General features: G+C 41.0%; 1 protein-coding gene across 2 annotated transcripts in view; it reads left to right on the forward strand.

The window, feature by feature from the left end:
- hpgd (15-hydroxyprostaglandin dehydrogenase) overlaps nt 1-15,289 on the forward strand; it is a 29,248-nt gene that overhangs the window by 7,767 nt on the left and 6,192 nt on the right. The window contains exons 5-7 of one of the 2 annotated variants that reach the window (XM_037764846.1): nt 4,352-4,428; nt 4,562-4,725; nt 12,369-12,964. In XM_037764846.1, the coding sequence (XP_037620774.1) occupies nt 4,352-4,428; nt 4,562-4,725; nt 12,369-12,492 (365 nt within the window). In that variant the 3' untranslated portion in view covers nt 12,493-12,964. Of the gene's footprint in view, nt 1-4,351; nt 4,457-4,561; nt 4,726-12,368; nt 12,965-15,289 lie in introns of those variants that run through there. The other variant, XM_037764847.1, reaches the window with a different exon arrangement.

A 15,289-nucleotide genomic window follows, 5' to 3' on the forward strand; every position in this document is an offset into this window, starting at 1 on the left:
ATGTCAAAATGTCACGGATGATGAATTTCTCAAAGTTTCTGGAAGCATGAAAAAAGTTCCTCCCTTCCTCGAGTGTGTTATGTTGGTAACACACACCAGACCAAAAGAAACCACGACAGGTTAGCAGAGAACTGAAACTACTGGATCTGGATCATTCTGCACCTCTGTCTTCGTCATGGAAAAACTCACAAATCTCACTCACCCATTCACAAACACAAACACCCACACGTGCACGTTTTACAAGGTAATTCCTGCTCTTTTATGGTTTTGTATTGTCCTGATGGGCCAATACTTCTGTGAACGCTGTAATTTGTTTTAAACTCAGACAAAAAGCCTTACTATCATAAATCGAAGACCCCATGGGACCTTTTGCTGCTTAGTTGTTGGGAATTCTGGAAATGTCACTAGATTTCTCTCCTCGTGAAAAGATAGCATGTTAGTTCTCAGTTCTTCAGTCCCGTTTGGTTAGACTGGAGACACACAAAGCCTCATTGTACTAAATAACAATACCACTGGGACCTGGAATGTTACAAGACTTTCTAGGGATCCAAAGTTATCTCTGAAAACGTTGTCCCAGCTGGATCATTTTTCCTTTTTTACTTGTTGCTTCTGTTCTCCTCTTCTGGGGCCTTGGCTCTGAGCAAGTTTATTTGGGGTCAAGGATCGTCCAACAAGCAGCTGATGGTGTTGCTACTCTTCTATAGTTTGGTAGTAAAATGTCCATTCAGTGTAGGTTTTGTCATGTTGGTGTGTGGAAGCAGTTCCTCCTGAAGGTAATCTGACCTTACTCTTAAAGGTTGTGTGTGAACTGTATGCAGCTCAGGAAATCAAGGCGAACTCCAATCAGTCTGTGGTCACGGTAGTCAAAGTGTTCTTATATCTGACATACTGCGCTGACAGGTAGAGCATCCTAAGATTTAGCACCACAGACCACAGTTTACGTTGATGTCATTGCTGCTGGACTAGAACTTTCTGTTAGCTTGCCTCTGCATGTTCTAACTAGAATGTTTGACCTTCGGCCTGCCAAATATAAACCAAGAGAAAGAGATCAAATGCTTTGCAGTTGACTGAAGCATCCAATATACAAGGGAGCATAGCCTAATATAGGAGACAAATGGAGGCTATGTAGTATGCACCAGGCTGTGTAGTAGACAGAACTGTTCAGTCCATCCATAACATTAACATTCACTGCCTCAGTGTACTCCACCAGACCATCACTTCCTTTTTGCAATATCTCCCCAGAACATGCCATAGCACGAGGATGGAGAAATGAGCGTCATTTTTAAAGGTCTTTTGACACTGCCTGACAGATGAAAAGATAAAGTCAATATTAGCTGAAATTCTGGTCTCAAGCTTTGCACTAATCAGTATTTTTGACATGAAAGGTGGAATGTGTAACATGTAGCAACACGCTCCAAAGAAATAGGGGCAGCATTTCACTTCTGCTACTTGGTCCATACTAGCTAAATTTATAGTCATCATCGGTCATCAGTTATTGAAAAAAAAAAAAAAAAGCCAACTACTAACAGCAGGAAAAGGATACGCTAAATTCAACCAAACTGCTGCAAATCACCGATCAGAATAACACTGCTGTCTTATAATGTTCACATGTGGCGTCAGCCACTCCTCTCATAGACACCACAGACCACACACCTGCTCACAACATCACTGGAACTTCTCTAATCTTATCTACCCCACCAATTCCACCACTAGGGATGTCACCATATCATAAATATAGTAGTCGATACCATAACCAGTGAAATTCCAGGATTCTCGATACCAATTCGATACCATGGTAAAAACAAAAGCAAAACAATAAATCCCATGTACTTCAACATCCACTCCTTTATTACCGTTGTTATACTGGTTTTTATTAACAGGTCATAATTCCCTTTCTATTATCTATTTCATATTGCTGTGAAATATCTCCTTCAAACAACTGGATTTACTCAAGTTGTTCTCCAAAAACTACATTTTACAAGATTACATTTGAACGCATCATGATAACGTTATAATTTACCTTTGCCCAATACTCAGTTTTTACTGAATAGAGCCTGAACGCATCATAATGCAAATCAGTGGCACTTCCTGTTTTAAAATCGGCAGGATGAGAACATGTTAACTTTAGCTGTTAGCAGCCGGTAAACAGCACAGTCCTGCACGGAGCGAACAGCTAACGTTAACTAGAACAGTGTGCATCATTTAGGGTCGTTATGAAAAGAGTCCAGAGATGTGTTGAAGTTGATGTGCAGCCCACAATAAAGTTAAATGTGTGAACTTTAGCTGCGGTCCGCATGTTATTGGATACAACAACAATTCAATTCACAGCTTACCCCATCGCAAACACACACAGACAACATCCAGATAAGCATCCAACATGTTATGTCAATCACAGATCAGTCAAACTGACAAACAGAGGTCGGTAAAGGACAGCAGATAAGTTAATAAAATATAATAAATAGCAATAAATAGATAAAAAAAGAGAAAACAAATAGATAATAAATAATCATTGTTACATGATTTATCACGTAAGGGAACTGTCAATAAAAATCTCACATGAAATGACGACTGTCTGAGTTTAATAACCTGATAGCAGAAGGAATTAAAGAGTTGGAGTAACGGTTAGTTCTCCTCAGAGGTGCCTGATAACAGCGGCCTGAAGGCCTCAATGAAGAGGTTGGCTGATAATATTCTTTGCCTTCTTTACAACCTGATTCTCCCAGAGGGAACACAAGTGTCTTTGTTGGACTCCAGTAATCTTGGAGCAAACCTTAACAATTCTATAGAGGCTGTTTTTGTCCTTAATGGTTAAGCCACTGAACCAACAAATAAAAGAAAACAGTCGTTTAAGCGGCTGGCGGCTGCAGCGTTCTCCCTCAATACTGGACCAATTTCAAAAAGTGTTGTCTCCGTTAGTCACTTAGACAGAAAAACATGGAAAATATTCCACTAGGTTTGCAGGAATTTTTGCTGCTGTATGTTTTGAGATTCCAGATGTTTTAATACGATTCCAGAAGATGTTCTTGCTTCTTGTAGTCAAGACACATTATCTTGTAGATCTAGAACAGTTCAGGTTCCTGTAATCGTAGATTTGTGATAACATCTAACACATTGTGATAATACGTACTTCCCATTCCCATGGCAAACACAGACTTGTCCAAACATGGTCAAGCATACTCCAAGCAAATTGTTTTGGGGGGGAAAGAATGTGTGTCTGTGTGTTGGTGTGTGTGTGTGGGCTGGTATATGTATGTGTTTTGAATGATGTGGACTCAGATCATATGAGACGGATTGAGCTTACAGTCCTGTTTGTTTTACTTTTATTACACCAGCTGTAAAATACAAATAAAAAATATCTTGAGACTTGTACATTGTGTCCTCGACAGCAGGCTGCAACTGTAGATGTAATTTGTGAATCATTTTTGTTACCCACTCTGTCTGTCATAGCATGTGTGTATGTATGTTGCTCCTTGGGGTTCCTGTAGTTAAGTAATTTATCTGTATTTATTCTTATTACTTCTTTATCTTTGTATTTGCATCTTCATATGTTGGCATGAAGCCTTGAAACAGGTGAAGGAAAGTAAAAGCAACCTCTACACTCTTAGATCTCACAACCTTTTCTCACAAATATGTTAATCATTTTTAAATGCAATTTGATAATGCCAAATTGTAAAGTGTATTTTCAATGAAAGTTCATTTTTCTACAGTGTATTTTATTTCAGTCACACACTTCTCCCTCTGGCTCATTAATACGGCTCCTCAGCAACTGTTTATTTAGCTGTTTTAGAGGCTGATCAGCTGCTTTTGATTATCATGGCTGAATAAGACTGAATAGGTTTTTATTAGTTTTTTGAGATTTGCAGGGAGATTAATACTTTTAATTAATAAAAAAAATAAGAACATCCTAGCAACAAATTAATTTCAAAGCACTACCCATCAGATAAGATTAATTTTATGAAAGAAATTAAAACATTGTTTCTCTTCATTGTGGGAAAACAAAAACTGTAGATTGAGACGTTCTGAGAAATAGGGGCTGAGCCTTACAGTATCTCACTAAACCTGGATCAAGTGACCCTCCGGTGGTTAAAATGAGAAGTTGCTGTTCAGACGCAGCTGTGTTTGGGAACAGCCCTGATGTGTCCCTTTAACGAACTAACACCCTATTACTCTACTTACATAGCCTGCGTGTTTAAAACTCACAGTAAATGGAGCGACGCTCTGGTGAAAACATAGAATACAGTAAGTGACACCGAGTTGAATTCTGCTCGTTCATGAAAACTGGGTCACTGATTGTTCTTTTCTCTGCGTAACGTGTTTGTTCTCTTGTCTCCTCTTATTCTTTATAATTCAGCCTTCCTGCATTCTCCTCATCAGCCTGTCTACACTGCTACTAAACATGGAGTCATTGGCTTCACTAGAGTTATGGCGGTAAGACACACACACACACACACACACAGTAAATAAGACAGTATAAAAGGTTATATCAGGTTACATCTTTTGTAGAATGGGATGTCCTCCAGGCAATTCAAAGCTCAGCAGTTCATTCCACATGTTCTTGCAGGATGCGTCCTCTCAGGGCGACTACGGCGTTCGTATCAACGTCCTGTGTCCGGCCTTCGTCGACACTCCTCTGCTGCATTCGGTGGAACACGAGGACAACATGGGCAAGTTTGTCAAGTTCAAGGATGATTTCAAACGCAGCATGAGCAAGTTTGGAGTTTTACAGTAAGTTTAAGTCATACGTGTCACTCGTGGTTTGCCCAATTAAATGTCTCTCCTTCTTTGTCGGATCCTTTCACCTGAGTTCAGTTTCACACAATTTATTGGTGAGATATATAAATGAAATCTAGATTCCTGCAGCTTTTCTGAGCACAGGTTTTATTCATATTTTGTACAGCAAAGGTTTGAATTTACAGTCTTGCCAATCTTTGTGTTGATTAAACATGATCAAGTTTGGCACTGGGTGGGGGGCGCTGTCGAGCGATGAGCGGATAGGACGCAGCCACCTGTAGCTCCAGCAGATTTACGTTTAAAACTCCATTTTTTACCAAAACCACTCGAAAATAATTCAGGAAGGTCATCAAGAATATAATCGAAGCCTCTGGAGAAGGTAAGAGAGGAAGAAATCCGTGTGAAAATGCCGAAAAAGGCCAACACAAAGCTGGACCCGAGCGAGGGAACAGGCCCGAATGAAGCCTCGGGCTCAACTAGAGACGATAACGCCGGAGGGGTCGCCTGGACGGCGGGTAACAGCGACGTGCTGGGGGCCATAGCAGCGCTACACGCAGAACTGTTCCTTATTAAGTCGGAGATTTGTAAGAAGATTGAAACCGAGATCTCAGAGGTTACGACTACATTGAGAGGGGAAATTGCACAACTGAAGGCCGAAAATGACGCGGCGATAACAGCGCTGAAGGCCAGGATGGACGCGCAAAACCAAACTCTGAAAGAGCTAGCAGACTCAGCTAGCGACTCCTCGGACACCATGCAGGACTTGGAGGACAAGGTCAAGAAACTTTCTGGGCAAGTTGAAACTCTCTCAGAAAAATGCCTAGACTTGGAGGGGCGCTCGAAAAGACAGAACTTGAGAGTGGTCGGAATAAAAGAAGGGAAAGAAACTGGGAAGCAGACCAGGGAGTTTGTGGCTCAGATGCTAACAGAGGTGCTAAACCTAGCAGAAACACCGGAGATAGACCGAGCCCACAGGCCCTGAGGAGACGTCCTGGAGACACCGAGCCCACAGGCCCTGAGGAGACGTCCTGGAGACAACGAGCCACCACGGCAGCTGATCGCGAGGGTACATTACTGTCATGTTTATGAAGACATAATGCAGAAAGTGATGTCCATCAAGGATTTAACATTTCAAGGACAACGGATCCGAATCTTCAGAGACTTCCCACCTGAAGTAGTTAAACGCCGAGCTGCGTTCACTCCGGCCAGGACGATGCTACGCGACAAACCTGGAGTCAGATTTGGACTTTTGTACCCAGCCAAGCTACGAGTGTCGCACAACGGATCAGAGAGGTTTTTCACCGACCCGGAGGAGGCTCGTCGTTATGCGGAGCGCCATTTCGGACCTCCAGGGGACGGGGTATGAGGACCGGATAACGAGGGCCCTCCACTTTGAACTTCAGAGAATTACTGAGAGGACTTTCCGTTTAGGATCTCCAAAGAGAGACTGAGATTGAGGACTCCAACAGGAGCCTCTTACAGGTGAAAGTCAGGGTGGCTTTTGCAGAATGTTATTCTTGTTATATTGAAGGTTAAAGTGCACATTCTGCCACTGTTTATATTCGTTTTAAAGTGCCACAGTCCATTTTGTTCAAAGTGTTTAAGTCTAAGTTTACTGATGTAGTTCTGCTACTGATCCGTTGTATACAGTTGGGCTTATATTAAGCAGACAATTAATTAACAACTGCTGCTATTTTTCTTCCAGTATTTTTGTAGTGAGTGCTATTGGATAGAGCACGTTTTCTATGTTTACATTCTGAGCCTGAGGGGAACTGGCCAAGACAAATGTTACTTAATTATGACGGAAATACTTAAAGAGGAGGTCAAGTTAAACATACTCTCTCTAAAATCCTTACTCACCCTTTTTTTTTTTTTTTTGCAGTTGAGCCAGATCTATCCCCTTGAATAATAAATAATATACCTTATTTTAATTCTAGAATTTTTGGTTTTGGGTTCACTATATAACTGTGGGGCTACACCGGAAGGTCAGTATGGTAGTGATTAAGAATTGGTTGTTAGGTAGTTGGTGCGGAGTTTGGACTTCTGGGAGAGAGGGCTGGTCCCGCTCCCAGAGGTCTAAATGTGGGTGCACCAAGGGGAAGGTGAGTGTTTTTGTGTTTTTGTTGTTTTGTTTAAGGGTGGGAAGGGGGGCGGGGTGGGGAGCAGTGCTACATAGGCTATATCATTTAACGACAAATGGCAATGCGTCAGAATCATTACAGGAGAATGATATTTCCTTATGGTTGCACCGATAGATAAGGACGGAGATATAGGAACGGGAGGAAATTTAACTTTTTGCACATGGAATGTGAATGGAATAAATGAACCAGTAAAAAGGGGCAAGGTACTGTCGCACCTGAGAGAGTTACGGGCCGATGTGATTTTCTTACAAGAGACGCATTTGAAAAATGAAGATCATGGTAGAATTAAGGCTGGATGGATAAGTCAAGTATACCATTCCAAGTTTTCAGCCAAGGCTAGGGGGGTGGCTATCCTAATTCGCAAAAATGTTCCATTCTTACATCAGTCTACAATTGCAGATAAAGAGGGAAGATATATTTTGGTTACGGGTGAGATTCAGTCCACACCAATTACATTGCTGAACATATATGGGCCAAATTGGGACGATCCTGAATTTTTTAGGAAAGTCTTTAGTTTGATACCGGACATTTCTACCACAAATTTGCTGATTGGGGGGGATTTTAATCTAGTCCTGGACACTTATTTGGACAGATCATCTACGCGAAGAATGGCATCATCTAACGCTTCTAATTTTCTGAATTCATATATTAAAAATACAAACTTACTGGATGTGTGGAGAATTTTAAATGCAACAGGTAGAGAATACTCATTTCATTCTCAAGTTCACAATGTATACACCAGAATAGACTACTTCTTGTTGGATGCCAAACTCCTGCCTGGAGTTCAGAATGCGAAATACCACGACATTGTCATTTCTGACCACTGTCCCGTCTCTCTCTCATTGAGGCTGCTCGAGGCTGAAAAGACCTATAGATCCTGGAGGTTTGATCCCCAACTGCTTACGAGAAAACGCTTTTGTGAGTACTTAGAGACTCAGATGAAGTTGTTTTTTGAGACGAATGATAAAGATGATATTTCACCGACTTTGTTGTGGGAAACTTTTAAAGCATATACAAGAGGATGTGTCATTTCCTTTCAATCCTCACAAAAAAAAGCGCGACCGTTTTGAAAGATCACAGTTGGAGGACCAAATACGAAAATTAGACGCAGAAAACGCTGCCCAACCGTCCACTGAGGCGCATAATAAAATTTCAGCCCTCAAATACAAGCTCAATCAATTACTCTCTGAAAAAATTTCAAGAGCTTTCATATTTACTAAACAGACATTTTTTGAATTTGGTGATAAACCGCACAAGTTGCTGGCAAGGCAGCTACGGAAAAGGGAAAGTGATAGGACCATTCATAAGATAAAATCGGATTCTGGAACTCATATTACCTCACATAGTGACATAAACAGTACCTTTCGGCAATTCTATGAAAAGCTGTACACCTCCCAAGCCCAGGCACCACCCGATGTTATGGACCATTTTTTACAGGCATGTGATTTGCCCACATTATCACCGAGGGATCAAAATTCCTTGGAGACAGAAATTACATGTGAGGAAATAAAGAAGACGATCAAGTCGTTAAAAAGTGGTAAAAGCCCAGGACCAGATGGGTTTTGCAATGAGTTTTATAAAAAGTTTGATAATATGCTAGCCCCACACCTGTTGAGGATGTACAGAAAGGCGTTTGAGGTTGGCACACTACCACCAACACTAAATGAAGCTACTATAACAGTTATTCCAAAGAAAGGGAAAGATTTAGAGCAGGTAGGTTCATATAGGCCAGTGTCACTATTAAACACAGACCAAAAAATCTTGGCCAAATCCTTAGCTAACAGACTCGGTCCTTATATGGCTAAACTGATACACCCGGATCAGACAGGGTTCATTCCGAAAAGACATTCGTTTAATAACTTCAGACGCCTTTTTAATATTATGTACTCTCCCAGACATCCTAAGGAAGATTTGTTCATCTTGAGCTTAGATGCGGAAAAGGCCTTTGACTGTGTGGAATGGCCCTACCTATATGCAGTACTAGAAAAATACGAATTTGGCACAAAATTTATTGCATGGGTTAAGATATTGTATAACAATCCCAGTGCTAGAATCCTTACTAACCGGACAGTTTCAGAAGCATTCAACCTTTGTAGGGGCACTAGGCAGGGTTGTGCTCTGAGTCCCTTGCTGTTTGCTCTAGCATTGGAGCCTCTTGCAGAAACAATCAGGGCTCACACTGAGATTTTTGGTTATAACACAGAATATACTTCAAATAAAATTTCGCTGTATGCGGACGATATTTTGATGTACATAACGAGGCCACTGACTTCTATTCCTATCATATTGGAGACGATTGACTTATTTAGCTCCTTTTCGGGATATAAGATAAATTGGAGCAAGAGCGAACTGATGCCGGTGCGGTGTAAAGACCCAAGTATGCTCGAACAGATTCCATTTAAACTGGCTTTGGAAAAATTTACATATTTGGGGGTAGAGATCACGAAGAAATATAACTCCCTATTTGAAGCTAATTTTATGACTATGTTAGACAAGTTTAAAACCAAATTAGAGTTTTGGAAAACCCTTCCAATTTCTCTGATAGGTAGAGTGAATGCAATTAAAATGATTTGTCTCCCTCAACTGTTATACCTCTTTCAAAACATACCTATATATCTTACTAAGAGCTTTTTTTAAAAACTCGACTCCATAATTCTACCATTTATCTGGAATTATAAATCCCATAGAATTAGGAAAGACCACCTGTGCAAGCCTAAGGGGGATGGGGGACTGGCTCTACCAGATTTCAGGCTATATTATTGGGCAACAAACATTCGATGTGTTTCCTATTGGCTGGATGAAACGATTGTTCTCGACAGCTGGCTGGATATGGAGCGAGAGGACTGTCTACCCAGCTCACTTGGTGCTATTGTAATGTCTCCCATTCGTCTCAAAAAAGCATGTTATAATTACAATCCGATTATTCATAGCACTACTCAAATTTGGAAACAAATAACCAAACATTTTAAACTTAGAGCTCTATCCTTTACACTTCCGATATCGGCAAACCCGTCTTTTACCCCTTCAACCCTAGATGGAGCCTTTGATCAATGGAAAGAGTCAGGACTGAGTAGTGTTGGGGACCTGTACATTCGGGGTACGTTTGCTTCCTTTCAGCAGCTTCAGGAGAGGTATGGGCTGTCAAAAACAGATTTTTTCAGATATCTCCAGATTAGACACTTTGTGAAAACTCATCTTCACAATTTTGAGGTTGCAACACCTGATAAACTAGACCAGTGTCTGAGAGACTGTATAGTAGATAACCATCCAGTTTCATTTGTATACAATACATTGCAAGACCTTCAACAAGTAGATGTGAGCCCTATAAAAAAGGGCTGGGAAAAAGACCTCGGGATAGAAATAACGGAGAACATTTGGGACAAGATCTTGAAGTATGTTCACATCTGTTCTTTGAATGCCAGACACTGTTTGATACAGTTTAAGATTCTGCACAGGCTACATTACTCTAAAGTAAAGCTACATAAAATCTTTCCAGAAACGTCACCAAGATGTGAGAAGTGTGCCCAAGCAGATGCGGATTTACTTCATAGCTATGCACTATGCCCTAAAATACAGGACTTTTGGGTTGTAATATTTTCATTCTTTTCTAAGATTTTTAAAGTCCAATTAAAACCTGATCCACTTTTGGTTATACTAGGAGCTTCCGAAAGCTCTAAAATCCTACAGAACACACAATATCATCTCCTGTCCTATGGTCTCCTTTGTGCAAAGAAACTGATTCTCTTGTTCTGGAAAGGGACAGAAGTGCCAACATTTAAATCCTGGATAACAACACTGACTGATACCCTCCACCTAGAAAGGATCCGATACACCCTTAAAGACAGACTGGAGGTATTTGAAAGGATTTGGAGACCGATGATCTCCTTTATAGGAAGAACAGACAATTAAGACGCAATAGACACATAGTCTTTAGTACCTGAGGTAGCACTGCTCAGGGATGGGAGGGTTCGGGAGGGGGGGTGGGTTACACCGGTTTATGTATATACTGTATGTCGCCAATGTCTCCCTGATTTGTTTGCCTTAGGGTGCTGTCTGTGTGTTTTTTTTTTGTTTTTTTGTTTTTTTGTTTTGTTTTGTTTTCCTATCATTACGTATGTTTTTTGTATTTGCTTGTCTCCATTTTGTTTGCCCTTAGTTCCTAGTTTTGTCTGTTTTTGTTGTTATGTATAAAAAATGAGGCATGATAAACACCCCACAAAGTTTGTATCACTGACATGCACATGCTTCTTAATAAAAATATTTGAAACAAAAGTTTGGCACTGGGTCTGGAAGTGGAGCCTCGGTACTGATGGTGAGGAGGTGGGATAGATCATCTCCAGCTGAGACTGTGCAATACAGAAACAGTTGATAGAGAACCCAAACTTGCAATATTGTAACCCTAGTTCTACGAGCACAGGCAGAGCCCTCTACTGGACTCTATGGGTAATACTCTCCTCCAATCACGAGCATGCATTCGCCCACTGATCATTTGCATAAGCGTAGCCGGCCAATCAGCACATGCCTACCTACATGCGGACCCCACAGTATATAAAGCAGCACGCATCGCTGTCTGCAGAGCCTGTGTGAGTTAGAACATACGTGTACATGAAATTGTTTATGTTTGGTTCCCTCATGAGCAAATGAGAATGTTTGGAAATAGTGAACCTCAGTTCACTGGATGACACAAAGCATGAATTAGCCAAAAAGCTCTTGCATCCTCTGCCTTACAATAAGCTCTTGTGTCGTTACGTCTGTTGTTAGGCCGTAGATAAGAGCTGTGGAGTGGTCACGAGCACAAAGCCGGAGGTGCAACATGTGTTTCAGTAGTGTTGAGCTGTTTAATGTGCTGACAAATTACTCTTTCTACTTAGGATGTCAGATCTGGTGATTTTCTGTTTGTGAACTGATTTGCCATTTGGCTCTTTTCCAACTTTCCAACTACAGTTAAATTGTGTGCTCTTGAAAACACTCAGAGCCACTCAGCTTCTTTCTGACCTTTTTCTGTCCGTGTTCTGATTACATTCTGATTTCACACAAGTGGCCCAGAGTCCACTTGGCCGCTGAATGATACTTTATCTTTCAGGAAACCTGACAACTGTTTATTTGGAGCTGTTAACACATGAAATGTCTCAGAATGATCCATGTTTTTGGGATACAGTGTACACACAGCATTTTTACCTTTATAAAATGTTTAACTATGTTATGTATGGAGCTGTAATGTATGCAAACACATACAGGCAATGCGGTGTGTTTCTGTGTAACGTAAAGGCAGATGCCTTTCTCATTCAGCTTCCTTGTTATGTTCGTTTTAATGTTACACTACGTTGTCTATCACCGTCCCGTCATCTACCGCTTTTTGTCTTCCTCACCGCGGACGGCCAGGAGCTCAAAGTCTCAAAGTCTCGCCATATCTGTATTGCTCTCATCCGTGTGTGTGTGCCTCTCTTTTCTGTAATATCACCTAATGCCCTATATCCTCTCTGTGTTTACCTCCAGGCCGTCATTAATAGCGGAGGGCATGATGAGGTTGATTATGGACGCCAGTCTGAATGGAGCGGTGATGAAGATCACCTGCTCCAAGGGAATCCACTTCCACACCTATGAACCCATGTCTGCTTGAGCCCTGATATAGTGGACTATACACTGCTGCTGAGGAGAACAATACAGGGCATTATCCTGTCTGAACGCAACACACCAGAAACTGTTTCAGCACATCTGGCTGCTGCTGGACTTTATCAGAACTGCGTCAGAGCATCATTTGGATTCTACAGGAAAAAGTGACCTGAACAATATACTTGATCGTGTACATAGGCCTACGTACAGGTGTCCAAATTAACAAATGAATGCTTTCCAAATTATGATGATCGTAGGCCTAATTGAAATTAGAAAGTCCAGTGTTTTAAGGTACAAACCTTTGGCAAACCAAAGTTAGCTTTCTATGTGTTACAGGAAATAATTGACATCCACCACATTGTCATCCACCTCAGATACAAATGATTATGCAGCTTATTTTATTAAACAGTGTATTATTTAATAGCTGATTTATATGATGTGTGTAAAAATAAAATAATAAATAATAGTTTAATACGGGAGATATGGGACTCATTTATTGATATTCTAAAGAAACCAAGACTACATCTACATCAGCTGCTTTAAACGGTCTTTTCGTGTGAAGCATCCACACAGTGTTTCCACAGTGGACCACCTGAACAGCATAAAAAAAGTCAAGTCAAGTCAATTTTATTTGCCTAGCCCAATATCACAAATCACAAATTTGCCTCAGGGGGCTTTACAATCTGTACAGGATACAACACCTTCTGTCAAAAAAACACCCTTTTAACGGGGAAACAATATGAAGAAACTTCAGGAAGAGCAACAGAGGAGGGATCCCCCTTCCAGGATGGACAGACGTGCAATTGATGTCGTGTGTACAGAGTAACAACATAATGAAAATACAACATAAGACAATCCATATAACAAAAAATAATATATATAATGTGAGAAGGTGGATCCAGGAGGATGTCAAGCAGCTACCAGGCAACTGAGCAACATGACCTCCTCTCCACCATGTAACCTAGAGGGAGGACACGATTTTTGTTTTTAGGTCACAGTTGCTTCGGTGATGTAAACGTATGTTTCTCATGCCAATAAGCCCCTTTGGACTGAACTAAATTGATAGAGAGGCTAAATCTCCTCGAGGACGGAGGTCCAGGTGTGTCATGTTGGAATGAGGCACCAACAGCCACGAGAAGCAGAGCGAGGTCCCAGAATAGCTGATGGTCCAGCACAGAGAAGCCTGAGTAAAAGGAGAGAGGGCAGAACTACTAGGCTTAAATTATACATTGAGACTGAGACCAATCCGCCAGCTAACTAATTGAAAGTTAGGGCAAAAAAGATGGGTTTTGAGTTTGGATATAAAGACCTCCACAGAATCAGGCTGTCTGATGTCAATAGGGAGGTTATTCCAGAGGAATAAGAAAAGCCTGCTGCCTTATTTTTTACTCTGGGGACAGACAGGAGCCCTTTATTCTGAGAGATGAGAGTCCTGATTGGAGTATAAGGTTTAACCCCTTAACACCCGCGGGCAGTCGGAGTGTTAAGTACACAACCATGCCATGTACACAGCTGCTATTTGAAGTGGTTGATCATGCGACATATCTTTGGAAAGCTAAGATTCTTGTGATTTGAGTGATGCACACCATTTCAAGATACAATCACAACCACAGGTACAATCAACGCCTATGTCAGACCACCAACAAGCAAACAAACGATTAAAACATTGAGGCAACTCACCTATGAAGTCTCATTAGTAATCCACCTATAGAAAAACATCCAACAAAAATGGTCTTGTTACTTTGGCAAAGGTCCAGATGATCCAATCCAGTAAAAATATTTAGTTGAAAACACAATATTATATCAATAAATACCCACAGACTGCTGTTGTATTATTTAAAATTGGCCAGCAGATGTGCTAATCTTCCACGTATTCTCTGTTATAACTCCAGTTTGCATGTAAATACTGCCAATATCTTGGTATCAAAATGTGTGGTTTTTGACAGTTTTGGAGACTTTGGAGAGAAAACAATGGTGAAATTGAGAGAGAAAACTAAATATACGCTGCAAAAAGCCATAGAAGAATGTACTCGGCGTGAAATTAATGAGTCTGGAGAGGAAATATCCGAGGAAGACAGCGATATGTTGATGGACTCCGAGGCAGAGGCAATGTTTCTGAAGGGAGGAGACATTTCTCTTGACAAGTAAGTATTTTATTATATTATATAACGTATACATTGCTGTATAAATAACATAAATAAGCTTTAGTTTGAATTATGAGTATACATTGTGTGTGTGTGTGTGTGTGTGTGTACCTACTGTATATCTGTGCCTCCCCTTTCTGTGATTCAAAGTAGTTTTGTAAATGACTGTTATTTCTTTATTTTCACATAATAGGCAATCCATATCTGATGTAGAATCAGATATGGAATGGGAGCTGGATATCTCCGCCCCAGTCAGCAAGGGGCTGCATAGAGTGGAGCAGAAGGACAGTTCCTCAGTAGAGGAGTCACGTTCCCCAACTCCCTAGAGAGGTTCTGCCAGCAGGAGAACACCAAGAGGCAATGGACAGGGGAGAGGCAGCAGGAGTCAAGCTGGGTCATCTGGAGAGAAATGGAATGATGTTTGCAATCCAGACATAACAACACGACAGCCCACCTTCAGACCCACCCGTTCATCAGGACCCTAGCTCATACGTACAGCTACGTACCTTTCATTAGAGCCAAAAATTGTGAAAAAAACAAAAATGTAATTATTAAATTATGAAGATTTCAAGAGTATTAGCCTCTTTAGGTATGTGACCATGGTTACGAAGGGTCCTTTTGGAGTCTCCAAATGGCTTTTTTTGGAAAGTGCCTCGACAT

The sequence above is a fragment of the Sebastes umbrosus genome, chromosome 3 (assembly GCF_015220745.1).
Source record: "Sebastes umbrosus isolate fSebUmb1 chromosome 3, fSebUmb1.pri, whole genome shotgun sequence".
Taxonomy (NCBI): domain Eukaryota; kingdom Metazoa; phylum Chordata; class Actinopteri; order Perciformes; family Sebastidae; genus Sebastes; species Sebastes umbrosus.